The sequence below is a fragment of the Archocentrus centrarchus genome, chromosome 9 (assembly GCF_007364275.1).
Source record: "Archocentrus centrarchus isolate MPI-CPG fArcCen1 chromosome 9, fArcCen1, whole genome shotgun sequence".
NCBI classification, from domain to species: domain Eukaryota; kingdom Metazoa; phylum Chordata; class Actinopteri; order Cichliformes; family Cichlidae; genus Archocentrus; species Archocentrus centrarchus.
The window spans coordinates 22,689,420-22,709,851 of record NC_044354.1 but is presented as its reverse complement, the minus strand read 5'-3'; the positions used below and the strand labels follow the sequence as shown (position 1 = coordinate 22,709,851).

The following is a 20,432-nucleotide window of genomic DNA, read 5'->3' as shown; positions in this document are numbered from 1 at the left end:
ATTATTTTGAGAAGCTTTTTCCATCTTTCCATCTTGTTGTCACCTCTGTGATTTCCTGAATGTTTCCAACCATTTCACCTTTTCTTTAGATTTGTGTTCATTGCTGTTGTTTGTCAATTCATCATCATCAGTTATTTCCTTTGCCAGATTTTTTCTTTTTTTTAGTGCCAGTTTACCTGCCCAGTGTTTATCTGCCCCAAAGTCCAGACAAATGTTGTACCTTCCCAAGTTTTGTAAGACTTATGTATAAACTCACCGACTTTGTTATGTACACCTTGCTAGTAGCGGTTGGATCGCCCTTTGCCTTCAGAACTGCCTTGATTCTTCGTGGCAGAGATTTTAGTTCTAGTGATGGAGAAAGAAGGCAGATGGTCCGTTACAATGACCTCTAAAGTAATCAGCAAGAAGAAAAAGAACTTTATTCCTACTAAAAAGATTACAGTGCTCCCTAATAATAAACCTTGGATGACAAGAGAACACAAACAAACCCTCGATAAGAAAAAGAGAGTTTTCTTCTTTGATTCAGAGGCTGATAAAATGGAGGTAAACAGAGAGGTCAAGCATGCTATAAGAACTGCCAAACTTAAATGCAGAGATAAAGTGGAACAAAAATTTAAGAGCAGAAATCGTTGCTCTGCCTGACTGAGTTTAAAGAATTTGGCAGCTGTGAATATAGTCTTCCCATAAGTACATTCAGGTTGAAGCCAGTAGTCCAGAGTCACTTCTTAATGACCTCTACTCCTTTTACGCCAGATTTGAGCAAGACAATAAAAGCCAGTTAAACCTCACTCAAACCTGGTGACTCACAATAATCACAAAAAGACATGGTGAGAGCACCCAAGAAGACCAGTGCTGACAGCATCGGGGCCAGATAACATTAGTGTGCTGAGCAGCTAGGGGGCGTGTTCCAGCTCTTGTTCCAGAGTTCTAGGATGGCACTGCTGTACCTCAGCTATGGAAGCAATCCACAATTACTCCCATTCCAAAGAAGGGTACTCTCAGGGTCCTTGGGCTGGTTGCATTTACATCTCTGGTGATGAAGTCTATGGAGAGGGTCATTAAAATCACATCGCCAAGGAAGTAGATTCTCAGCTGGACCCACTTGAGTTTGCATATCGGGCAGGCAGAAGGGTTGCAATGCTTGAGGAGGGACACCATTCACAAGCCCCCGGAGACCTCTAACACAGCAGCCAGCTGTTTGCAGATTTTTCTTTTGCATTCAACACCCTAAAGCCACATATTCTTGCCCAGAAACTCTGCTGGATTTCATCTACATGAATGTAACCAACCAACACACCTCAACTGGTTCCCCACAGAGTTGTGTTCTTTCAACCTTACTTTTTATTGTGTACACTAATGATTGTACGTCTGCCCAGACAATCTTCCATCTGGTCATATTTGGCAATTATACTGTTCTTCTGTTCCTGCTTTCCAGCCATTACATCTCACCCAGGATGCTTTTAGGTAGAGTCATTGAGTCTGCAGACAGATACACATGGAGAGCAGTTTGTACCACTACAGTGGAGCCAAGTCGAGATGTGGTTTTTGTCACCAACATGCAGCAAATTGTCCTACACAGCAGGTCCTTGGACCTCTGGTGAAGGGGCAGCTCATGAATATCTGTCCACTTGAACTCCTGTTACTGGTTCCTAGTTCTGCCTCCCTTTAAGACTCGGAGAGAAAAAGAGTAATGGTAATGCTGGCTGTATCTGACAGAAGCAGTGGGAAATATTATACATCTACAATACAGCACACAATGTTGGCAAGACTCTGCTGTTTTTTGTTTTTTTTAAAAAGGAGACGTTTAACAATCCTCTACCGAACAGGTAGGGGATTGTTAAACTTGAACGGTGCCGACTCACTTAACCAAGCATTTTGAGAAGATTCAAAGTAAACCAATAAAGCCAAAAACGATTGTTTCCCTCTAGCTTTCCCAGAATAACAGCACCATTCACACCAGCTTTTAAATAAGTGTTTGCTTTATGCAATGAAAAAGAAAAGAGCCAATTATCAGTTATTACAGTGTGATCTCTTTAAGTCTTCATGTCAACCTTTCAAAATAAAGGGTCATCACGCTGGCTAAGGTGCAAGCATGCAAACATAAACTAGGGATTATGGTTTCAAACACACACACACACACACACACTGACTGGGGAACAGTAAAGCAAAAGCACACATGGGTGGTCCTTGATTGTCATTTCGTTCCTGCAGGCTAGAAGGCAAACACAAAGCACCATGGGACGCACAGCCCTGCTCTGATGGCAGAGGTGCTGTCAGTTTGGCAGGAGACAAGTCATGAAGACTGACTGGAGCACAAATCACTCTGAGATGAGAGTTTAAACTATCCCCAAGGCAGCAAAGGAGAGGAAGCTCTCTGGTGAAAATATATTGTAGAGAATAAATCCTTGTATCGCTGAAGAGGAAGTCCCAGCTTGTTTGTTCTTCCTACAACCTGGACTGAATCCCTTTGGTCTAATCGTGTGGTAATAAATATCACGTTACTGCGGCGAGCTGCTTTCCATTGGTATCAGTCTCAAATTGTTTCATTTGATTGGCTGCCTATGCACAGCTTACGCTCGAACTCAAACCGCAGGCTTGAGCAAACATGCTGCGCAAACAGGCAGGGTTGCTGTCACGACCCAAGAGTGGGGCTTGTTTATCCCCCAGAGCACAGAGAGCAGGGCAGGGTGTAGACATGAATGCATCTGAATGGAGATGAATGGGACAGGAAACATAAACAGCTGTTATCGCTCTGTCCTCTATCCATGCTGTGACCTTTTCTTGTCTTTTTTGGCTCACACACTGGGCTGTGTTTGCTCCCAGAGCCCAGCTGTCCCTGTGACCACTGTACACCTTGTTTAGTCAATAAATACCTCTGAAAATCAATACAGTGACACAAAGCTCAGATTGTATCTCTGCCTGGATTTGGTTTTTCGAAGGGCGGATACTGCTGACACTCCTGCTCCCTGCCATTTGTCTGACAGAGCTGTGACTCATGTGCGCCAGTCATATCTAAACCAGAGACCGACTATCGACTGTCTGTGCACAATGTCAATTCTTTATGACATCTCACATGTTTAAATTATCACTGCATATTTGCCTTAGCAGAATATAGATCCGCATGTGGACTGTATAGATAAAGGACCATGCACTGAAGCTGCATCATGGAGTATGTCAGTAAACACAGATAGTCACTGTAACTGACACGTTAAACAAAAGCCAGGGCACGTGTTTATCCTTACTGTTCACACAAAGCGAAGATGTCACAGGAAGAAGCAGTCAGGTGAATCACTGATTACAGCTGAGAGTGGATGAGCTGCTAACATGCAAGGCCAACAGCTGTGGAGCCCCGGGGAAGTCCAAGTAAGCGGGTAGCAGAGTGTGCAGACCACACCGAGCAACACGAAAATCAGCTCAGTCTGAAAGCAAAAAAGGACATATTTCTGTGGTTTCCAGTAAAAATAAGACTCTCCAGTGAATAAAGTTCGAGGCACTGTTTTTCTCATCTGTCATGGTGGTAGCTAGCGTAAACTACTTGAGGATGTGAGCTTGGGGTAAAAAGTAAGAATAAAAAAAACAAAAAAAAACAAGCAGATTGATGACAGTATCCTCTAGATCAGGGATGTCAAACTCATTTTACATTGTGGGCCACATTCAGCTCACTTTGAAGTGGGCCAGATGAGTGAAAAGCCCATTTCTGTCAGTGTAAAGAAATTTAAACACTGAATCCCTCAGAAAGCTTAATATAAGAAAAAGAAGTAAAATCACAGTGATTGCTCTGTATCTCATTGCCCAGACTGTCTTGTAATTATGAAACAGAAAGTTTTTGTTAATTCACAAGTCCTCTTTGTTGTTTGTTTTTTTATTTTACTGTTGACTCGTTGTAAAAAATAAAAAAAATGATGGTAGATCATGAAAAACAGGAATTTTTCTGTCATATAATTGTTTATCTATTACTTAATTAATTTGGTGTAGTATCAGTGGCCATGGGGGAGCTTTTTTTCAGTAGGAAAAGCTATAAAATCTATGAAAGCACAGATAAAAGTCCAGAATTTATGTTCTCTTTCACATTTTCCAAAGCCATCTAGTGGGCCGAATTATAGCTTTTGCCGGACCAATTCTGGCCCCTATGCCTTATATTTAATACCCCTGCTCTAGAGGGGCTGCTTCCACATACTCGTTCATTTTTAACCCTGCAGTGTGGGACTTTTGTCTCCCCCTTTTAGAGGTTACAGTAATTTTACAGTAAACACTGTTTACACTTCATAGGTTTTTCTTAGGCTTGTTGCCTATGTCAGTGCTCCTAGTTGTCATTTTCTCTGCATGATATGCAATCACAGCTGTCCTTACATTTGCTGCCTTCCTCAGTTCTGGCAAAACAATCATTGCCTTTATGTTAGCATAAAATTGTGAAAAAAAACATCCACACAGTGCAAGACTGATGCTCCTGATTTAAACCTCTCATTAATCTTTTTCTCTAGATTTACGAGGGATCTTTGAGTTGACCCCTAAGCAAAGAAATCATCACAGTTAATGTGCATAGCTACGGCGTTTTAATCAATGGCAGTTTAAGACCATCTATATAGAAAAAGATTAGAAATAATGGGAGGAGAAAAGTCTTGGTGGTGATAGAGGGAGTCACAGGATGAACACTGTATACATTAATAGAACCAGATGCAGCCTGAGAAGTGAATTTTACACTGAACTCTGTGGTTTGGATGGCACATTGAAAATCAGCCAGGCTCATCAATCATCACGTCAAAGGTTGTTTCTTTTCAAACGGGAAAGGGTGGGGGGGGGCTATCGGAGCAGAGGTCCAGCGGGGCCACATGAGTCTCCTGAACAAGCAGCTAGTATTTTTGTGTACACTGTGTGAAAAGCAAACTGGAGAATGGTCACCTATCTGCGACATGATTCATGCGATTCGTGGCTGAGGGTCTGAAGAGCCTGTGTATGGAAACAACTCTGACGTCCCCATCAGCTCAAAATAGTCATCCTGCCTGGATCGGCCCCTCTGTACCTTGTTTATACACTGAGGGCTACTCCGCACAGCAGGTGCACACCCTGGCATGAACAGTGAGCTGCACACCTTGAGACAATATGGATAAGTCACAGTGAAAACTTAAAAAATTGGTCCACACCTTTTGTTCTGTTGTTGCAAACAAACTTGCACAGACACACCTGCGTTAACACCCCCCACCCCCCTTCCTGTTACTCTGGCGCAGTTCGTACAGCTGGCTTGGCAGGATTGTGTGAATACGAAGAGAATGCAGCCAGATCAGGAATGTGTAAGAGTGAGAGTGTCTGAATCTATGCAAACATGTTTATGTTCTCACGTCTGTGTGTGTGTGTGTGTGTGGGGGGGGGGGGGGGGGGGGGGGGGGGGGCAGGATGTGAGGAATGACTGCCCTGTGAGGGGGATGGATGATGGAGTACTAAAAAAATGAATCATCAGCAGACAGCTTGACTTTCCTCCCCCACTGTGTCTGTCTCAGTGCCTCCTGGGATCTCAAAGCTCTCAGGAACTCAGGAAGAATACTGATTGCAAAACTCTTCAGTCAACTTCCACAGAACTGGGTCAAAATGGTAAAGGTGCCTGTTAAATAATATTGCAAGTCACAGTGTCAAAGCAACTTCACCGGATAAATGAGAAGGATAAAACAGGCATGCAAATGGCTGTCCCCAAAATGAATCATGACATTATTCATGTCCCTAAACTTGTGATGAATGAAGGGCTTGGAAAATACATTAAGAAAGTTTGGTCATAATGGAAACTTTTGCTTGTTTGTACAGAGTTGTGACCAGCTAAGAGCTAAACTGACTTCCTCTTGGCAAAACCTGTAAAACCAAACAATGGACATCGAAATATTCCAGGTAACTTACAACCCAAATTCCAATGAAGTTGGGATGTTGTGTTAAACATAAATAAATCATTTTCAACCTATATTCAACTGAACACACTACAAAGACAAGATATTTAATGTTCAAACAGATAACTTTATTGGGTTTTTTATTTTTGCAAATATTCACTCATTTTTAATTTGAGGCCTGCAACACGTTCCAAAAGAGTTGGGACAACAAAAACAACAAAAACAGCAAAAGACTGAGAAAGTTGAGGAATGCTAAAAAAAAAAAAACCCTGTTTGGAATATTCCACAGGTGAACAGGTTAATTACAAACAGGTGACTGTCATGACTGGGTATAAAGGGAGCATCTTCAAAGGGCTCAGTCGTTCACAAGCAAGGATGGGGTGAGGTTCACCACTTTGTGAACAACTGTGTGAGCAAATCGTCCAACAGTTTAAGAACAAAGTGATTTCATCATCTACAGTCCATAACATCATCAAAAGATTCAGAGAATCTGGAGAAATCTCTGCAAGTAAGCGGCAAGGCCGAAAACCAGCATTGAATGCCTGTGACCTACGAGCCCTCAGGCGGCACTGCATGAAAAACCGACATCATTCTGTAACGGAAACCAGTGTCAGTGAACACAGTTTGCCGCTCCATCTAGTGCAAGTGCAAGTTAAAACTTTACCATGCAAAGTGAAAGCCATGTATCAGCAACATCCAGCCATCTGAGATGGACTGACACAAAGTGGAAAAGTGTCCTGTGGTCTGACGAGTCCACATTTCAAATTGTTTTTGGAAATCATGGATGTCGTGTCCTCCGGGCCAAAGAGGAAAAGGACTGTCCGGATTGTTATCAGCACAAAGTTCAAAAGCCAGCATCTCTGATGGTATGGGGGTGTGTTAGTGTGCATGGCATTGGTAACTGAAGGCACCATTAATGCTGAGTGGTACATACAGGTTTTGGAGCAACATATGCTGCTGTCCAAGCAATGTCTTTTTCAGGGACGTCCCTGATTTCAAAAGAATATATCTTGAAAAGCATTTAATACATGAAGCTAAAATTTCATATTTATATTTCATATAACAATATTCGTATAATAGTCATAGTATCCTATAACAGCACAGTCAATTAGTTTCTAAAGAGGATGTTTAATAGCTTTGGTTACTTTTATGATCAGTCCATCCAAATAACAGTTATATTATCCTTATATCAAGGTTTGAGACTTTGCAATATTTGCAATATTGGATCTGAACAAAGACTTCTGGAACAATGTCCTTCAGACAGGCGAGACCAAGGCGGAGGTGCTGAGTCATAGTGCACAGCACTACATCTGAACCAAACTCAGCCTATCACCATCAACACCTCATAACAACTTTCAAGCACGGTGGTGGAGGGGTGATGATTTGGGCTTGTTTTGCAGCCACAGGACCCACAGGGCATCCTGCAGTCACTGAGTCGACCATGAACTCCTTTTCTAGAGTCAAATATGAGGCCATCTGTCCAACAGCAAAAGCTTTGCCAAAGCTGCCATATAACAGGACAATGATCCCAATCACAGCAGCAAACCTACAGCAATGGTCCGCTCAAAGCCAGACCTCAACCCCAATCACAGAGTTCTACGTAATTAAGATGTCTTCACATGTTGATTTATAGATTAGACTTAGATAAGTTAGATAAAAGTTAGATAATTAGATGAAAAACCAGTCTGCAAACAAGTCTATTTCAGGGATAAAATTAGGCATTCTAACACGAGAGTCTGAGGATTGACTTGTTTCTGAAATAAACCATCAGTGGCCAGCTGATACACATCCTTGCTGGCTGCAGGTTTCCGCTCTGAGTGAACTGATCTTTTAATGTATCCATGTACAGCATCAACATACCAACCTTTAGATAAAAAAGCAAAATAAGATTTCACCATGGTTGCTCCTGTTAGTTTCAGAGCTCTTTGAGTTATCCTTCACTGAGGTTGCAATTGAGCAACTCCTCCTTTCGGCATGCTCAGAGAGACATGCCTGCACCCACGAACATGCTCATCAACCGTGTCCCAGTGTCTTATAGCTAATCTGTACCAGATCTCCACACTAATCCTTGGAATGTCTGAGGATCAGCATCATGGGCTCTTTAAGATGGACATGATGATACAAAAACACACCTGATGCAGGGAACGCTAGTAAAAAACCTCGCTCCAGAGTTTCCTGCGGCGGCTTCCAAACAGAAACACGGAGGAGGGAAAAACAGTTCTCAGCAAACAAGATCACAGCTGCACAGGCTTAACAGGCATGCCATTAAATATATCTTCCAGACAACAAAGGCAAACACAGAGTTATCTCAGTTTTTATGAGAACTGAAAAAACAAACAAGAAGAAAAAAAAAACATCATGCATGATTTCCTGGAAATCTATGGTAATCACCATGAAGAGCTGCTGGACCATCAAAGATACAATCAGCCACTTAAGAAAAACAGTCTGCGCAGTTCTGCACTGGCTGTTATTTATGCACTGATTTCCCTTTTGGTGGAGCTGCTGTTGGTACGAGCATGAACAGAGAGCACATGCGTTGTGTGAGGGAATGATCAACAAGGATTCAATTCAGTGTTCTCTGCCTGCCACAGTGGCTGCTGCCTGTTCGCTCAGGTCTGCTTTGTTTGCTCTGCCTGTGTGTGAGTATGCATGTGTGAGAGCAACTCATTTGGTTGCTGTTGGATGTAGAGCTACCACCCATCTCCACCCAGTCCTGAAATATACCAGGCAGGATAGTTACAGACACGCATATGCACAGACAGATCTCCTGAAAAATAACCACAGCGATCCCTGAATTGCTCTTTTCCTGACTAAACGCTTTCCAAACAAAAGCAAACTGCTCAGCCAAAGCAGCTGACTGAGCATTTCTTCACTTATCTAAACAAGATTAGCATCAGGATGTTTCTTGACAGGACATGATTCTATCTGAATATCTTTAGGTAACCTTTGAATAACTTCATCTGGAAAGCTTTTGGTGTTAGAAGCCTTTAGGTCTCATCGGTGCATGTTTTCAAAAACAGATGGTTTACAAAAAAAAGTAGTAGATAAGAGAGTTTTGTTTAGCTGTGGGTCTTCTCACTTCTTTTTTTCACAAACATGCCCACACATGCCTACATTCACCAGACACTTTGTTAGATACACCTTGCTAGTACTGGCTGGACCCCCCTGCCTTAATTCTTCATGGCATGGATTCAACAAGGTGCTCCAAGCATTTCTCAGAGATTTTGGTCCATACTGACATGATAGCATCTCACAGTTGCTGCAGATTTGTCAGCTGCGCATCCATGATGTGACTCTCCCGTTTCACCACATCCCAAAGGCGCTCTATTGGATTGAGATCTGGTGACTGTGGAGGGCAATTTGAGTGCTGTGAACTCACTGTCATGTTCAAGAAAGCAGTTTGAGATGATTGGAGCTTTATGACAGGGTGAGTTATCCTGCTGGGAGCAGCCATCAGAATACACTGTGGTCATAAAGGGATAGATATGGTCAGCAACAATACTCAGGTATTACACCACCACAAGTGCCAGTCTGAACTGTTGGCACAAGGCAGGACGGATCTATGCTTTCATGTTGTTTATGCCAAATTCTGACCCTATCAAGAGAATGTTGCAGCAGAAATCAAGACTCATCAGACCAGGCAATGTTTTTCAGTCTTCTATTCTCCAGTTTTGCTGAGTCTCTGTGAATTGTTGCCTCAGTTTCCTCTTCTTAGCTCACAGGAGTGGCACCTGCTGTGGCCTCCTGCTGCTGCTGTAGTCCATCTGCTTCAAGGTCCAAGGTGTTCTCCAGCATATCTTGGTTCTAACATTATTTGCCTTCCTATCAGCTCAAATCACTGTGGCCATTCTCCTCTGACCTTTGGGATCAATGAGGCATTTTCTCTGCTCACTGGATATTTTCTCTTTTTTGGACCACTCTCTTTAAACCAAAATGTGGCCTTGTGGTTGGAGAAAAAAAAAATTTATTATGCTTATCATCGATGTGTTTAGAAAGTTTCACAGTGAAAAATTAGATTGTGAGCAAAATATTGTAATAACAGCCTGCACAATGCATTTGAAATGAGGTGGGAGAAAAGGCTTTCCAAGTTATCTGAGATACGTTTGATTTCGGGTGAGTGAAGAAGGTGTAAATATATCATGTTGTTGAATTTGCAACTACATGAAGATGTCAGTAGGACAAATTTCAATCAGATGAATCACAGCAATAACACAACAATGGGATATATTGATAATACCCGCTATCCTAACATTGTTAACACCAAACCTAAAATACAGTGCTAACAGCTCAGAGCACCGATAGGATTATTACTTCTGTGTTGGGAAGGCAAAGGATGATAATTGGGCCTGTAACAACATAAGTTGGCAATACTGCACATGATGATGGATAATTTAGAAACTTAAATGGCATAAATGCATTTTTATACTTCAGTTATAACTTAACATTGTGTGACTTTGTGAAATCCTGTCGAAACTGCATGTACTGATTAATGTTCAGTGACACTCTTGGACTTTTTTTTTTCATGAAAATGGGAATGAAAACCCAGAGACGGGAAATGTGTGTGTGTGTGTGTGTGTGTGTGTGTGTCGGGGGGGGGGGGGGGGGGGGGGGGGGGGGGGGGGGGGGGGGGGGGGGGTATTATTTTCAGATTTTTTTTTTGTTTTAATACTTAAGTATTTTTTGTACTCTCTCTTTGGTTAGGGTGAGGCAACAAAACTATTTGGGCGCAGTCTCCAAAAAATACACACATGCTTCCAACTGAAATAGTTCTGCTGAATATCCATGTGTTCACACAGAAATACAAAATCGCATTTTGTGACTATCTGATGAATTGCCACGAAACTGGACTCATAATTAATTAACTGATTACTTTGCTGAAGTTATATATCATTAACTCAGCATTAATCATTTGATATAACTAAGTGCAAATAGTGAACAATGCCAGAACCATTTGTTTATTATAAATATTTGTTTTTTCATTTTCGCCAACATTATAAAACAACTCCATCATAGCACATTTTTTTCTCAAAGAATAAGCAAATGTAACTAATGGCTGGTTAACTTCTTGTCCCTACCTGCTAATTATAATATATCTAACTAGATCAGCGGATGCAGCAGTCAGGAAATTGGATAATTTGCTTAAATGCGCGTCAGCAGGTTCGCAAAACACACCAGCCACACTGTACCGTACAGGAGGAGCGAGGAGGATGTGCTCGCCCCTGTCGGTTGTACATGGAAGTGATCCAGATCATGAGTGCTGGACTAGATCCAGGTGCGGGGGGGGGGGGGGGGGGGGGGGAAGCCTGGCAGGATCATTAAGAGGGAGCTCTCCAGTGGAGAGCGCGCACATACAGTACGCACACACACTCAAACGCACTGACACATAGTCAGAGCAGAGCAGAGGAGCTCTCATCCAGATCGGTGCCAGACGCGCTGTCGACTCTTTGTTTTTGCGCGACTTTTACTACGTTGTTGTTTTGTTTTGTTTTGTTTTTCTTGTTTTAAAATAGCTAATATTTCACATTGGAACTGAGTTCCAGACTTTCGTGGGTTTGTTTCACGGTTCTTCGCGCATATTTGGAATATCTTTCCGGAATAAAGTGGATACTTGACACCGCGCAGGTACAGTAAAGTTTGAAGAGAATTAAAAGTTGAATTGATATCGGTTTGTGGAGTTTTGTCCACAGCGTGTGGGCAATGGTTACATGCCATTTCCTGATTTTATTTTATTTTATTTTCTCTTCTTCACTTGCAGAAATCTTCTTTAGAAAGTTGGCACGGGAGCGTGTTTCTGCTCGACGCAGGAGCGCGCAGCATTTCGGAGCGCTTCAAGAAAAGGAAAGGGGAAAAAACTGAGTGCGACTTTGTCTGGGCTTTTTTTTTTTTTTTTTTTTTTTAATTGAGCCGCCCCAGAAATGGTGGGGCACCTACATTTACAAGCGATGGATGACAGCCTCAAAGGAAAGAACCGGGAAGGGCTGCTCGACAGTCCGGATTCGGGTTTGCCCCCGAGTCCAAGTCCGCCCTTCTGCTCCCTTTCTCCGGGTCTGATCGAGTCGCGCTCCGGCAGCTGCACGACACCCGTCGAAAGCCATCATGGATATTATAAGAAGGAAAGCAGAGAAGGGAAACTGGTAAGAAACATATTGCTTCACTTTATTATTTCAAAACCGTTTTGTAATCTGAAATTATTTCTGTTTGATGTCCAGAATCTGAATTTTGCACTCGGTCGCTTCATTGACACAATCAATTAAAGGACAAAAGAGTTAATGGCCTAATAATGACGCTGAAGGCAGAGAAACTGAAAATCTGAAAGCATTTTAGTGTTTGGCCAGAAACAGATTTCACATCAGTCCCCCTCACACATCTGGAAGCTCTCTCTCTCTCTCTCCCTCTCTCTTTATGTGTGTGTGTGTGTGTGTGTGTGTGTGTGTCTGGAATTCAGTTGCAAACTTAAGAATTTGCACTCATGCTACCGGCCCTCCACAATCTGGTAACATTTCTTCTTTTTAGGCCTGTGCATCAGTTGGGGCCTAACTAGATGGTGTCGTAAGGTCAGTGAGTTGGTAGATCCAACTGGGTTTCCAAACTAGGGTCCAGGGACTCCCAGGGGTCCTTTTCAGAATTCCAGAGGCTCCCAGAACAATGACACTTATTAACATTGTTACTTTATTAGCGTGAGTGAAAGCACGGAGAGTATAAGGCTGACCAGATCAGTAAATAGTAAAATGTGATCAAAGCAATAATAGTTTGTTATGGATATACAGAAGGTACTGTTATGAAAAAGTTTGGGTCAGACTTCTTAGGGTCTGTTATCTCTTTGCCTCGGAGGCAACGAGATTGATTATAAACTTGTAGAAATGGTCAAAGTAGTTGATTTTAAAGACGGTACTTCAACCTGCTTTGATTGTTACCCTAAAGCTATTATTCTTCACAGGCTGTCATTTTACATTCTTTATATATATATATATATATATATATATATATATATATATATATATATATATATATATATTGCATGACTTTTTAGAAAAATCATGCAATAAAAATATATATGGGCAGTGCCCTCCAGGTGCAGGAACCAGTGTTTCAAATACTCATTTATTTGACTATTTCCATTTCACTGACTCTAGTCTCTCTCTCTTAATATTACCTTGAATGTACTGAATGACTTAACGGTTTTTTCTATATCTTGCTGGTCCTGTCATCCTACCATCATGTGACCTCAATTTCTGAACACTGACAAACACAGCTTTCTAAAATGAAAAAAAAAAAAAGGTATCAAAATTAAGTTGCAGGCTATCAGAGAGCATTAAAAAACAGTGAAAAAAAATCACTTGATTCTAAAAATAGAGACATCTGGCAGACAGCGTCTTCCTGGATTAAATAATGTTCACAGTGAGTTTAAATGTGGAAGCAATAAAAGCTCCGTGTATATAGGAGCTTTTTGATCTTTGTTGTGTCTTGTCTTATCTGAAAACCCTAAATAGCTTCCTGCATTAACAGCAATTTTCTTGCGAGTGGTAAACAAAATGCATTTTATTGCCACGTCCCGCAGCGCCTCACATGACAAGGCTGAGTTGATTGAAAATCATTTCCGGGTCACTCCCAGTTCCAAAAGTCTTAAGAACATGTCTGCACAGGTTGGGGTGGCTTTTGGAGTGTCTGAAAGAGGCCTCAGAAATGCAGCATCCTGGGAGGCGCATGACACTGGTATGCTGAGACGTGAAACAAAAAGAGAAAGATCATCTAATCCTCTGGAGGTTCTGATTGCCACGACTCCTCCGTTTTGTGGTTTCCTTTTTAAAGTTCGGCCCTGATAGGAGCTGCTCCTGTTTCCGTCTGTGGGTTTATTTGCATTAAAATATCAAATATTTCGATCTAAAAAACAGTTTCCCAAGCCTGGGACCTGGGGACGTATACACATACTCTGTTTTTGTTTTTTTACTCCTTCCAAATCTATTTTTGTATTGTTTTTGTATGCTACCTAAGAACAATCCTCGGGTTCTATTTTAGAGGTGCAGCGGCTCGTTAGGGCGACCGCAGGCCATTGCATAAGTGTTTGATGACCTCGCACTTCGGCCAGCCTGTTTTCAAACGTGGTTCAAATGCATGCAGATGAAGGATAACATTCTTATTCTTAAATCTGCATCCTTTTTTTTTTTTTTTTTTTTTTTTTTTTTAGCAAAGAGCGTTACAAGAGGGACAAAATGCAGGGAGAGCATGCGTGTGGTAATGTAATCGTGTATATTTCAGAGGTGGTTAAGGCCGTGTACGTGTCCAGTTCAAGGAGGTGGCTCAACTGCTGGGGGATTAGACGGGAGGACAGGAAGGGGAGAGAGATGACTTTTTCTAAATGTGCCTCGCATGTGCGGTGTGTTCCTGCTCGGGGTTACGGCGCCTGGAGGCGACCTCCCCTCCATTCATGACTGTTTGCTTTGCAGACATTGCCAGAGCACACCGTCTGTGCGTCTGTGGCGAAATACCTGGAATGCTCTCCGTGCCGGAGCAGCGGTGGAAAGACAATCGCATACTCGCACACTGTTTCCAGGTCGCCAAGTAGCAGCGGCGGAAACTGAACGAGGCTGCAGTTCAGCTTCGTTCAGGCCTGCGTAGCAGCTGTTCAAGTTCAGTGCCACCGTTCAGATACTGTGCGGTGATGATCGTAGGCTGTAGGTAAGACGAGCTTCACACAGTGATCTGCAGCGCCCTTGGCCTTCTCTCGCTCGTCCCCTGTTGTGGCATGTGTAGTCCAGACCGCAGCATGTGACGGCCTCTCCTGTGTAATGTGAGAGGGGCCAGAGTTGCGGCTGTGGTGGGATTTGATTCAGACGGGTCAGAGTTTTAAATCGCACAAAGAAAATGGTCCGTCGCATTGTACAGTGCCAGTTTGTGTGTCCTCTGATGGCTGCAGAGGGGGCAGTCTTGTAGGTCGGTGGGTCAGTGCACAATCAGAGCTGGTTTAAACAGGCAGATTATATAACATAACCAAGGTAATCTAACTTTGCCCCCTACAGTGTGCTTGAAGCAAACTATGGGTATCACTTTAACTCTGCATTAATCATAACCATGGGGTTTGAAAGGGAACTACTGATATTGCATCAGTAATGCACATATTATAATACCACGAATAACTACGTGTATGCTGAGTTAACTTCATTTGCCAAAAGACACAAGAAACAAAGTTATAGAAGTATTGAAGCATTAGTGTGTGAAGGATTATAATGATAATGATGTTATAGTCAATGATGTTATAGAGGCACTGATTTTTATTTTTTTTTAAATGATACTATGAATTATTTAATCGCTGTAAAGATGTCAACTTTACCTTTAGGATGATATGGTGACAGCTTGTTAAAGAAAATGTTTATAATCAAAATAATTAATACACGTGGGGTCGTGCAGTGTTTTGAACTGGCTCTGTTGGGATTTGATGAGATTGTAACTCCTGTTTCTTTTGCACAGCTGCCCTACCTGCTGCTGAACTCCACGGGAACAGACCCAAAGACCCGCATGCACCCCGTGTTCTATGGAGAAAGCATCGAGGTCAACCCCAAACCGGAGCAGGAAATCAAGTAAGAGGAAATGCAAAGATGTGGCACTGCTTGCATTAAGATGCTTTGTTCGCATTCTTTTGACTGTTGTTCTCTTGTCAACACTGCCACCTATTGATCAGTTTCACGTGAGTTACTAAACAGTCACCTTGTTGCTTTCAGGTGTAACTCTGAGATCAAGTATGACTCCGACAAACACTACCGTGACCAGGTGCTTTGCACCCCTGTTCCTACAGCCACATCCTTCAGCGAGACGGTGGTAGCGGTGCGAAACTGCACTTGGAGGAGCTACAAAACCCAAGTGTACCTGGAGCCACGGCAGAGGCCCATCAGCTACCAGAGCACCACCATTATCTACCCGAAACATGCCAAGAACACTTATCGTACCACGCTCAACTACAATGCTGCAGGCTCCCGCCGTTGGTATGTCTCCACAGTGCAACTGGAGTCAACTGAGGATACTAGTCCCTGTATCATCTACACAGAGGACCTGTAGTGTCTGGACTGCATCAGCTTGCACACGAAGAGGGTGATCATCCTGGTTGTTTGAGGTTTTTTTTCTTCTTCTTCTTTTTTTTATTTTGAGGACTTAAACTCAAAAAGGCCCATACTGAGAGGGAAATACTTCAAATAATTCCTGGAGTGTCTGAAAACCCTGCTCTGTTCATCTTTACTGGCCATGGAAGAAACTGCGGTGACATTTCACCCGAGTGTATTTAGATTTTCTACTGTTGCAGTCTCTAAAAAAGGGCGCTGGTTTTCTGGCAGTTTAAAGCTGCGCTTCAGTGGTTAATGTCTTATTTAATTATAATGCTGACAAGTGGCCTTCACACTACTTTGGGTTCCTTTGTAGCCTCAGTGAAGGCAATGATCAGAATGTAGATATGTGTATATAGGGGAAGAATCAAGAATGACTCGTGTCTTGGATTTCGGCCGAGCCTTCGCAAAAACAGTCACACAATGTAAAGCTTTCTGAATATAGCTTTGTTGCACTTGTTTTCTATGTATCGCAGTTCTCTCAGAGGACTTTGGCAGGGCACGGGGGAATTTCAGGACTGCGTATGAAAATTTGGACCAAAGTTTATTTCCCTCGAGTAAGCGTGCACACTGAGACAGAGCTTTCGCTTTCATTTGACAGATTTAATTAGCGCATATTCGAGCGACAGCTTGTCTGGGTTGATCAAGAGAGATTTAATCAAATGAGTGCTCACAACAACACAGGGAAAGAGAAAATCAGAGGAGAGGCAGATACTGAATGCTCCTAAAAACTCGGATCGCAGCCACGACAGCTGTTAATTTAACATGAACGCTTTAGGTTAGCAATAACGATGGAGTTTGGGTAACAGGTCCTTGTTTGCTCTCTAGGAGGTGCTGAAGGACTGTAGAACAAAAAAAACTAGCAATATATTAAGAGTTTTAATGTTTAAAAAAGTGAATTAAAGTGCCTTATTAAGACTGTGTGGGTAGAGGACCACATCACCTTTAGTTAGAATATAACTGAGAACAGGACCTTTAACAGTGATTTGCTTCCCTTTTTTAAAAAAACAAAAAACAAAACAGTTCATTTTTAACCTGCCAGAGGGACAATCAGAGGGAAGCCTGTAACACTTCCCTGTCATAATTCTCAGTACAGAACAAACTGTGCAGTGGCGCTCACCCGTCTGCTTCTCTGTGAGAGTTATAAAACAAACACACAAAAACAAGAAGCATTTGTTCCTCATAATATCGCCAACACTGTTCATTCATTCACAGCGGCGCTTCGGAATCTGTTACCAAGACTGTGCATGAGACAAAAGTAAATCAGTGATTTACTTTAAAAATTAAGGAATACCTTAGCAAGTAAAGACATCCATAATTTAAGTAGTAATGATAATAATAGATGGAAATTTGATGTAGCATCACAACTTGTAGCATTACTTCCAAAATGCCAGGTTTTTTTTTTAGCTCTACAAGTTACGTGGAGTGTCAGCATGCCGATATTATTGGCCGATATTAGCTATTTCCCAATCAGTCTACATCGGCATTTATAACAGCTGAAATCTGAAAGTTTAAAAAGGAAAGAAGAGCTGGGAGAAACATCCTTCAGACATGTTAGGAGTGTTTGTCCACCAGAGGGCACTCTGCAACTTCTTTATTGGCAGCGCACTGTTGGAAAGGCCTGAAACACGACAACCAGCTGATCTGAGCGCAGTCGGGCAGAGCGTAAATGAGTAAATAAATAACTACACAGAACAAATGTTAGGAAAATCTGTGTGCGTTTCGTGCATCTGAAAGAAAAAAAATACTGGCCGATATATTGGACTATCAGATTTTTAAATCATCAAATATTGGTTTTGGTATCAGTCTTAAAAATCCTATATTTGTTTGGGCTCTAAGATTAAACATTTAATTAAAAACAAAAAAAAAAAACATGAGATGCAACCTCTGATAAGTCACTGATGTGCACACCTGCATTTAGCAAAATCTAACTAACTAGGCTAGTCTAACTAGAATAAACAGCTGAGTGTCTCATGCATCAAACTCCTCTGTGATGGCCAACATTTGAAAAGTGAAGCCGTAAACCCACGTCAGATCTCCCTGCTGAGGGTTTCCTTTATGTCTGTCTTATATGTTTTGATTAATGAACATGGCAAATATTGAAATTTCAAACTTTACCTCAAATTTTCTTAGGTATCAATTTTAAGTCATTGCCAGTGTGTATTGTTGATTGTGAGTTGGTTTTGTTTTATTTCAGTTTGAAATGACAACCAGGTTAAAGGTCAGACAGGAAAGAAAGGAGGGCACAAAGCCGAGGCGGTGCATCAGTACTGTGAGAAGTTTTTACAGAGGGAGAGTAAACGGACATAAAGAGCATGGTGAGAGAAGAGACAAGCAGATATGCTCCTTTAAAAGAAAAATAAAGAGCAGATCAGGAAAAGGCTTTTTGGACAAAACAAAGCTCCTTGGAAGATGTTAGTTTTGCTACATGTTGATGGTCTGTGAAATGTCAGAGATGGTCTGTGAAGTGTCAGAGTGATGAGAGACAGTTGACCAGTGTCGAGTTTAATATCTTGATGGTTTTATGTGAGATCCTTTTGTGTTTTCTAACACTTGATTTTGTTACTGTAAAATATTTTCCTGTTGTATATGTGGCATTGAGGCACTTCATAATTCTCTTTCTATTTTTGTACGCCAATCATTGTTCTTATTCTGATTAAAGAAAGTAATTTAAAAAATATGAATATACCTGATGGAATAATAATAAAAAAAAAGCAATTCCCAAAGCCTACTTCTGTTGTTTGAGAACATTTGTTGCTCAGGAATGGATTTTTCCATACAAGTTCTAAGTTTGTCTTACAGACACAGAAACACTTTAATGCTGACTTTTTTCCTTTAAGGATTATATCACATTAAAACAGAATTAAGGCCTGTCCATTAAGCAGAATACAGTGTTACTGCTTTTTTTTTCCCCTCTTTCTTTTTTTTTTTAAAGCATTATATCCCTGTGTTCCTCTTTATGCATTAAAAACACAGACTGTAAATCAAGGCGGCAATCATCCCGCATGTATATCCTCGGCTGGTTTAAAATATCAGACTGCAATAAAAATAACATTTGCTCCTGCAGCCAGTGTTAGTGCAGGGTTTTGGATTGGTGCCTTAGGGTCTCCACAGCAGCCCACATCATTCAGCGCCTCATCCGTCTCCAGTGCTGGATAGGGCCAAGATGGCGAGGCAGCAGACAGGCCCAACCAGTTTCACATTTAGGAAGGCCTTATCTGTTAAACACTTTTCTTTTGGTTCCCGAGTGGGAATCCGTCCATCCATTTTCTTCTGTGTATCCAATTCAGGGGTGTGTGTGGGGGTGGGGGTGTTGGCTGTCATAGGGTGAGAGGCCTCACCCCGGACAGGTCACCAGCCTGTCACAGGGCTAATACAGAGAGACAGACAAGCTTTCACATTCACACCTATGGGCAATTTATAATCACCAGTTAACTACCATTATGACTAGATGTTTATGCTAGTGAGACCATGATGGGATGCACACATTAATGGAGCCCTTTTGGTAGGTGGATGTACACAGTTGAATGAAAATAGTTTAGCTTCTGCAGAACAGATGGAAAAACCATGAGCAAGTATACGCTCACTTTAGTAGATACACCTTGCTATTCGGGTTGAGTGTAGTGAACTGTCGTGTTCACGAAAGCAGTTTGAAATGATCTGAGCTTTGTGACATCCTGCGCCACAGAAGCAGCCATCAGAAGACGGGTGCACTGTGGTCATAAAGGGATGAACATGGTCAACAACACCACCCTGATAGGCTGTGGCATTTTAGTGTGCCACGTAATGGTCTCCCACATCATTACACCACCAGCAGCGCCAGTCTGAATGTTGTTACAAGACAGGATGGATCCAGACTATGCCAGATTCTGACCCTGCCATCCAAATGTCACAGCAGAAAATTGAGACTCATCACACCAGCCAGAAACATGCAGCTTCACCATGGCAATGCTATATTAATACAAGTCAAGCTGTATTTCAAATGGTTTTTTTCCCCCCCAATTATTGCATGTAGTAAAAATATCTTTCCCATAATTCTAACACATTCAATATGCAACTTAAAAATGTGCTTGTACCGCCCCCTGCTGTAACTCAACCGTCATTACTTTTGGCCCATTAAAAAGACAACAAATGAAAAAGGCAGAAACTCCATACGAGCCACTACCAATAAATAATATGACTGGGACTATAATTGGCAATAAGCTTTTTATTTAAACATTAAGGCAGTGTCTCTTTTGTTTTTCATTTTTACACTGCTATCCACAAAGCTTGCTGGTGGGCATGTAGAATTTAACCATGTGAATATTTCTTTTTTTTTTTTTTTTTTTTTTTGTAATACCAACCTTGAAGCAAGCCACATAAATATTTACATCTCTTCAGTTGTATATACAATCCTTGCTATTATACAGTGGGTTATAATAATAAAAAAAAAAAATATGCACAAAAATGGTTGAACAATGTGTCAATCCCC

The 20,432-nt window shown here is 41.7% G+C and overlaps 1 protein-coding gene across 2 annotated transcripts; it reads left to right on the top strand.

Moving 5' to 3' along the window:
• Window positions 1–11,232: 11,232 nt before the first annotated feature.
• On the top strand, window positions 11,233–18,819 carry rflna (refilin A). 2 transcript variants are annotated; one of them, XM_030737649.1, is made up of 4 exons: window positions 11,233–11,492; window positions 11,626–12,004; window positions 15,336–15,445; window positions 15,587–18,819. In XM_030737649.1, the coding sequence occupies exons 2-4, from the start codon at window positions 11,786–11,788 to the stop codon at window positions 15,918–15,920; spliced, it is 663 nt and encodes a 220-aa protein (XP_030593509.1). In that variant the 5' UTR covers window positions 11,233–11,492; window positions 11,626–11,785; the 3' UTR covers window positions 15,921–18,819. The 2 variants fall into 2 exon arrangements, with proteins under 2 accessions (XP_030593509.1, XP_030593510.1); XM_030737650.1 differs by lacking the exons at window positions 11,233–11,492; window positions 11,626–12,004 and adding an exon at window positions 13,539–13,583.
• The last annotated feature ends 1,613 nt before the right edge of the window (window positions 18,820–20,432 follow it).